A 7,115-nucleotide genomic window follows, 5' to 3' on the forward strand; every position below is an offset into this window, starting at 1 on the left:
AGAGGATTTCAAGATGCTGACAGGAAAGAGTATTGAGCTCTCTCTAGTTCGCAGCAGTGACAGACCCGGTGCTAAAAGCACGTCTAAAAGATGCGTCAGGAGTCTGGAGAAAATTTGCATAAAATGCTCAAAGAGATCAACTAACGTTGACCGCGACCTTATTGCGCACACAGTTAAGGCCGTGGTCAACAGCCAAGAGCCTAGCATGGACGACCATGTCTTTTCTGCATTTGTTCATCTGATTAAGAAGTAGTGCAAGTGAATCTTTATCAGGGAACAAAGCATGTCAGATCAAGTCAGAATTCTTTCCTCTGCAGAGTCCATTTGTTTAATCTCCCTTAGGTATCAAGTATTGATATTTTTTTTTTTTTTTTTTTGAGCTACTATTCATCCATCTCTGGGGAATCTTCTTCAGGGAGGACACCATACAAAAAGAATGTCAGACTTGTCTTCTCTGCATTTGTCCACCTGATAAAGAAACAGTGAAAGTGAATATTTATCAGGGAACAAAGCATGGCAGATCAAGTCAGATTTCTTTAATCTGCTGAGTCCATTTGATGAATATCCCTTAGGTATCCAGAGTAGATTTTTTTCTTTTTTTTCAGTTTGCATATATATATATATATATATATATATATATATATATATATATATATATATATATATATATATATATATATATATATATATATATATATATATATATATATATATATATATATATATATATATATTAGATTTTTCAGTTTATATATTTTGATTTTGTTTATCTATGGAATATTACACATTTTATTTTCCATCCTCATATCTTCTACACTACATCGTTTTTTCCTAGGTTTTTCTTACTCCGTTTAGAGTGCCAAGTTCTCACGTACTAGTTTGTTAACCCTCGACAGGTAGCGTGGATAAACTCTCCCGCTATAGGTAGCGTGGTGTCATACGTGTTACGTTCACTTTGGGCGTTTATACATACTTACGATTTTGGGCTTTTTTTTTTTTTAGTTTACTAATCTAAAGACTTTACTTTCAATTGGTGGAATAGAAAAACATCCTGAATATAGAAATAACACTTTACTGAATAAAATAAGGAAATAAGTATACAAATATACATTAGTTCAATTAACAGGCACTGTACACTTAAAAATATTGATCTTCATTAATACAAAGTATGCTCTTCAAAGTATAAGAGTTGTTTAGTTGATTGATGTAAAGACATCGAGGATTGGAGCAAAACTGGAAAATCTGTAAAGAAAAGAAAAAGTGGTAAATTTTTTTATACGAAAAATCACTAAAATTTTTGGTGTGAGAGGAAGGGTATATTTATTGTAGTAATACTTATTGTATTTGGATAAAATTTTCCAAAAGTCATCTACAATGATCCTAGATGATGGCAAAACAATAAAATAATGTAACCCCTACCACACGAGATTTACGGAAATGAAAGGCAAATTTAGAGTAATAATAAATTATGGATATGCATGAAATTTTGACAAAGTAATCTTAAATAACACTAGATGAGGGCAAAAATGTTAAATATTATATTTAGTAAGTATAAACTGGTCAAAAAAACTAATTGGGGAAACTTACCACGTGCGATGGCACTGGTCGCAGACGTAGTTGACATGCAAGTTACATGCAGGCTCATGGCACTTCGCACACAGAAGCTTGGTCCTGGCATTGGAAGTCGAAGGGCAGAGAGGGCATCTGTGGCGCTTCTCACTACGTTTTTGAGTGTCTGGGGCTTCGTCTTTGAGCTCTTTTACCTAAAAAAACAGAACAAATGGGTAAGTCACGTCCCTTGGGAGGTACCTCTTTTGCAAAAGTCGACTAAGTGCCCAGTCACGGGCGAGTTCCATGGCCAAATCTACATAAAATTGCCTCCTATTTTATAACTTGTTGCCTGGCAAGTTTTGGTGGATGTAGAAGGCATTGTTCAGCACAATATTTAGTACATCATAGAAGATACATACAGGCCACCTCCGTGTCTTCCTACTGCAGGTCAGGGCAGAACATATTTGGTCGAAGGTGTCAACTCCTCCCTTCGTTGCATTATAAAACATATGAATATGGCTTTTTTTGCTTTCAATAACCGTGGGATTGTGATGGACAGTTGAAAGAATCTGGATCCTTTCGTGGTCTTCACACCTTGGCACAAAAGTGTGACCTTGTCCTCGTAGATATACGAGGCCACACATTCGCCCAAACCCAGGGGTGTTGTCAGCATCACAGAAGGCGTGTAAGGTTTGGGACGAATAGTGCCAACTAAATGCATCCCAAATTGACGGAGACCCCTGGCTAAGGGCAAGGAAGTAAACCAGTTATCGCTGGTAACAATACGGCCAGTCTTCCTGAAGGGGCGGGTTAGCTCCATCGTGGAGTGCTCTCCCAAGGGTGTACTTGTAGTGGTAGTCTCCTTGCCCAAGTAGGGAATTGCATTGCACATGTAGTATGTCTCTGCATCACAGGCCATAACTAACTTGATGCCATACCTAAGAGAAAAGAAATAAAATGCAATCAGTAAGTCATCAATCAACGCTCACAGGTAATCAATGAAAATAAAATAAAATTAAAATTAATAAAATAGAATAAAATGAAATAAAATAAAATATACATACAGTATATAAGTAAAATATAATGTACATAATAAATAAGTAATGAATGTTAATAATTTATATATAATGGAATAAATACGAATGACAATAATAAAAAAAAATATTTTTAGTCATCAATGAATATGTAGTCATTATAAAATTGTAATAAGATTCACACTGAACATAAATAGAATGTACTGTACATATTAAATAATGAATGAATGTTAGTAATTTATATATAATTAAATAAATGCCGATTCCAATATTAAAAAAAAATTTTGGTCATCAATGAATATGTAGAAATTATAAACATGGAATGAAATTTATACTGAAGAAAATGCAATAAAATCTATATGAAGAAAATTAAAATCTTTTACTTACTTTGCTGGTTTATTCAGGATGTACATCCTGAAAGCACACTGTCCCCTGAAGGCGAGGAGCTGCTCATCCACAGTAAGATGCCCACTTGGTTCAAAGTTTGCAATGCAGTTTGCAATGACCTGGTCCCACAAACTCCTTATAGCAGCAAATCTGTCAGTCTTCACATGTTCCTCCCTCGTGGCAATGCTGTCAAATCGTAGAGCCCTCTGAATAAAGCAGAAGCGGCGCTCACTCATGACACTCCTGTAGAAGGGACATCCTTGAGACTTGGAGAACATCTCTTCCGATGTTAAATGATTATCCTTCCGGGCCCCTGTTATGATGAGGATCCCAAGGAACGCACGGAACTCCATGAGGGTCAGGTCCTTGAAGGTGGGATCGTTTTGCCGCTTGCTCTTGTTTCTGAGGATGATGATCTTGTCGTTGGTGTGGACGACCACTTCAGCAAGTAAGGCATCCGGCAAAAACTTGGCAAAAACTTCGGCAGGAGTACTACACCCGATGATGCTCATAGTAGGGCCAGCATTGTCGAACTGGTCGATCTTCATAATGGGGGGCATTGTTGGGTTTGGCTCTGAGTGCCACTTTGTGTTGTCCTTAGCCTTGTAGGAGTTGTCCGGCAATCTCTTCAATGCCACACCTTTTGCAGGGCGAAGAGGGCCTCTCCTCCTTTTCCTACTCCTGAGCTCTACGGCACTAAGGTCAGGATCAGCAGGAGACTCTGAAGGAGACGCTGAAGGAGGCACAGGAGACGCTGAAGGAGGCACAGGAGACGCTGCAGAGGATACAGGAGACGCTGAAGGAGGCACAAGAGACGCTGCAGAGGACACAGGCGACGCTGAAGGAGGCACAGGAGACGCTGCAGAGGACACAAAAGACAGTGAAGGAGGCCTATGAGCGAGGGAACATGAAGGAACTGCATGCGAGATAGCCAAATCTTGCATCACATCGGCTACTTCTCCCTCAAGATTAGCAGCCAAAAGTTGGGCCTCTTCCTCCTCTTCCTGCCAAGTTGCGGCATCGTGAAGGTCGTCAAGTACACTGACTGCTTCATACGTCGATATAGAAGGTTCTTCTTCATCACTACTCAAGAAGAGAACCTCCAAAACCTCTTCCTCAGACAGGTTTCTCTTAGGAAAAAATCGAAAATTAGAAATTAACCTCAAAATAACATATTTACTGCACTATAATCCAATATGGCAATTGGTTTGGGTACTAAAATAATCCACGAATACACTCATAACTTATAGTAATTGATAAAGTAATAAGTAATAAAGCATTAATGTAAAATGCAAAAACTTTGCGATGGCATCACTTACCCTCTTAACGCTAACGTAGTGTCAGATATGCACCAATTTCCACTTTGGAGGGTGATATCCGGTGAAGAGTGCGGAGCAGAGATGATACACGTGTTGCTTCTACTAAAGCTGGTGAACGACTGACTCACCCTGGAGAAGATGCTAGATAACACGAGGCGTTGCTGCGCAGGAACCAAAACCCCGAGTTTTGCGCAGAATCGTGGTGCAGATATGACACCACGCTACTAGTCCAGGGTTAATTTTTTTATCACATTTATTCTGCCGATAATCTATGAATGGCTTAAAGACCAGCCATTTGCTTTCCAACGAATCTATCTTTTTCATCTTTTCTTCGAGTCTTCGAGTTTTCTCTATCGTTGGATGAATAAAGCTTCTTTTTCTTTCTTGTCTTCATTATTGTTCAAATCATCATCATTTTCATGTTTGTCTCTTGTATCACATGTCTCTGTTATCGGAATCGTTATCTCCGTTTTCTCTGTCTGTCTATTTCCCATCTCTTCTCTATCTCCCTTCCACTTCTTCCTGTGTTCCAATAGTTCTTCGTCTGAACACATGATCGGTTTTCCATTCTTGTTTAGTCTTGGCGCGATTATTACTGAGTATTTTTCAAGCAACTTTTCCAACTTCCCTTCATAACATCTTATCTGAAATCTGTCATATGGGCTGGTTAAATCCTGCATAATTTTTTCGTCACGTTTCTGTAATAAACTGTAATACTTCTTACAAAATTTGTCCTGCATTTTATGTGTTGTAGAAATGTCCATCTTCTTCTCTTCTGTCTTCTTTATTGCCCACGTCTCCACTCCATATATCACTGCCGGTCTCACAACTGTCCGTGTACTTTACCTTTCACCTAAACCCCTATTTTCCTGTCGCATAGTACTCCACGCACTTTTTACAATTCTTCTAGCCTGCTTGTATTCTGTAGATTATATCTGCCCCCAGATCACCATCCTCTGCAACTGTTGATCCTAAATACCTGAAATTTTCAACTCTTTTCAATCTCTTCTTGTAAACTAACTTCCCCATTCTCGCCATTTTTCAATATCAAATACTCTGTCTCTTTCATGTTGATCTTCAAACCCCTATTTTCTATTTCTCTTCTCCACTCCTTCAGTTTCTCCTCTACTACCTCTCGCCTAGTGCTACACAGTATAACATTATCAGCAAAAAGCATACACCCTGGAGACCGATCTCTAATACCTTGTGTTACTACATCCATGACCAGATCAAATAGGTAAGGGCTCAATGCAGACCCCTGATGTAGTCCCACATTAACTGGGAAACTTTTTGTTAGGCCTATACTGCTCTTAACATTTGCTTCTGCTCTTTTAAACATATCTTGGGTGATTCTTACGTATTTCTCAGGGAATCCCTTTTCTTTCATATATCTCCACAGCTCCTGACGTGGTACTCGATCGTATGCCTTCTCCATGTCAATAAAGACCATATGTAATCCTTTCTGTTTCTCCCGATGTTTTTCTATCGTCTTCCTCAAAGTAAATATAGCTTTTACAGTCCCTCTTCTAGGCATGAATCCAAATTGTTCCTCACCAATTGTTGTTTCATCTCTGAGTCTCTTCTCAATGATCTTCTCCCATATTTTCGTAGTATGCCCTATCAGCTTTATGCCTCTGTAGTTGCCAGATTCCTGGATGCCTCCCTTCCCCTTATAGATGGGAATGATTAGGCTTCTCCTCCATTCCTCTGGCATCTTTTCCTGATTCATATTCTGTGTCAGGTCCCACAAGATATCTATGCCTTCCACTCCAAGAGTATAATATCCGGTCCTGCAGCTTTACTATTTTTCATCTTCTTTACTGATTGTTCTACTTCTCTTCTAGTCACTCCTATGGTAACTGTTTCGTTTGGGAGTCCATCTTCAAATACTGTTTTTGGGTTCTCCTCATTCTATAGTCCTTCAAAATAAGTTTCCCATCTTCTTTTAATTTCATTCTCTTCTTTAGATGTAGCATCTTGGGCCTTATCAAATTGTAATATTTTCTTCTCTTCGTCTGGTGTTTCCATCTTTTTATAGACTTCATTTAATGTCTCTTCCTTTGCCTTTGCTACAGCTCTTCTTGCTTCTTTCTTTACATGTTTATAGTTTTATTTATCCTGCTCTTGTCCTGATAGATCTGCCTTATTCTTGGCTTCTATCTTGGTTTTTACCCGTTCTTGCACCTCACCATTCCACCACCACGATTCTTTATCATTTAGGGATCTTCTTCCTTTTAGCTTTCCAAGTACTTCCTCACCGATCCTTACAATCACTTTACTATTCTCGGTCCACCATTCTTGTACATTCCGGCGTCAATGACCTTAGATGTCAGGATGCCTGAAAACTTTAAATCAATCAATCAATCTTGTACATTCTCATGTAACCTTACTGCTTCCAGCACTCTTTCCTAAAACAAGACTCTCACTTCTTCCTCTTTCAATTTCCACCACTTAATCTCTGGGTCCATTCTTGTCTTTTTACTTCTACAATTCCTTAGTCTGCAATAAATTAAAATTAACCTGTATTGCGCTGCAACACTCTCCCCATTTATCACCGTGCAATATCTAGCTTCCTTCAAATGGTCTCTCTTACACAGCAATAAATCTATCTGGCTCTCCCTGCCACTACTACTGTAAGTAATCAGTTTGTTAATCTTCTTCGCAAAGAAGGTGTTGATCATTGCTAGGTCAAAAGCCAATGCAAAATCAATCACTCTTTCTCCCACATCATTTCTCTCACCCACACCCCAACCTCCATGCACTCTATTCCTTCCTTACTAATTCCCAAGAGGACGTTCAGATATCCTCCTATAATTACCCTTTC

General features: G+C 38.8%; 1 protein-coding gene and 1 pseudogene across 1 annotated transcript; both read right to left on the bottom strand.

Moving 5' to 3' along the window:
- Nucleotides 1–383: 383 nt before the first annotated feature.
- Nucleotides 384–3,677, bottom strand: LOC137648134 (piggyBac transposable element-derived protein 4-like; annotated as a pseudogene).
- A 3-nt stretch (nucleotides 3,678–3,680) lies between these two features.
- LOC137648135 (uncharacterized) lies at nucleotides 3,681–6,020 on the bottom strand. Its single transcript, XM_068381066.1, has 4 exons — nucleotides 5,808–6,020; nucleotides 5,313–5,549; nucleotides 3,915–4,102; nucleotides 3,681–3,831 (listed from the first exon to the last, which is right to left on the bottom strand). The coding sequence occupies exons 1-4, from the start codon at nucleotides 6,018–6,020 to the stop codon at nucleotides 3,681–3,683; spliced, it is 789 nt and encodes a 262-aa protein (XP_068237167.1).
- Nucleotides 6,021–7,115: the final 1,095 nt, after the last annotated feature.

The sequence above is a fragment of the Palaemon carinicauda genome, chromosome 10, assembly GCF_036898095.1.
Source record: "Palaemon carinicauda isolate YSFRI2023 chromosome 10, ASM3689809v2, whole genome shotgun sequence".
Lineage (NCBI taxonomy): Eukaryota > Metazoa > Arthropoda > Malacostraca > Decapoda > Palaemonidae > Palaemon > Palaemon carinicauda.

What these genes read in the sequence shown, in the direction of transcription:
- LOC137648135 (XM_068381066.1), bottom strand. Translation starts at nt 6,020, where the DNA reads ATGAATCAGGAAAAGATGCCAGAGGAATGGAGGAGAAGCCTAATCATT. An exon ending in TCATGCCTAGAAGAGGGACT is followed by an intron (nt 5,550 to 5,807) that starts GTAAAAGCTATA and finishes GGACTACATCAG; the next exon opens with GGGTCTGCATTGAGCCCTTA. An exon ending in AAAATGGCGAGAATGGGGAA is followed by an intron (nt 4,103 to 5,312) that starts GTTAGTTTACAA and finishes TTTTTTCCTAAG; the next exon opens with AGAAACCTGTCTGAGGAAGA.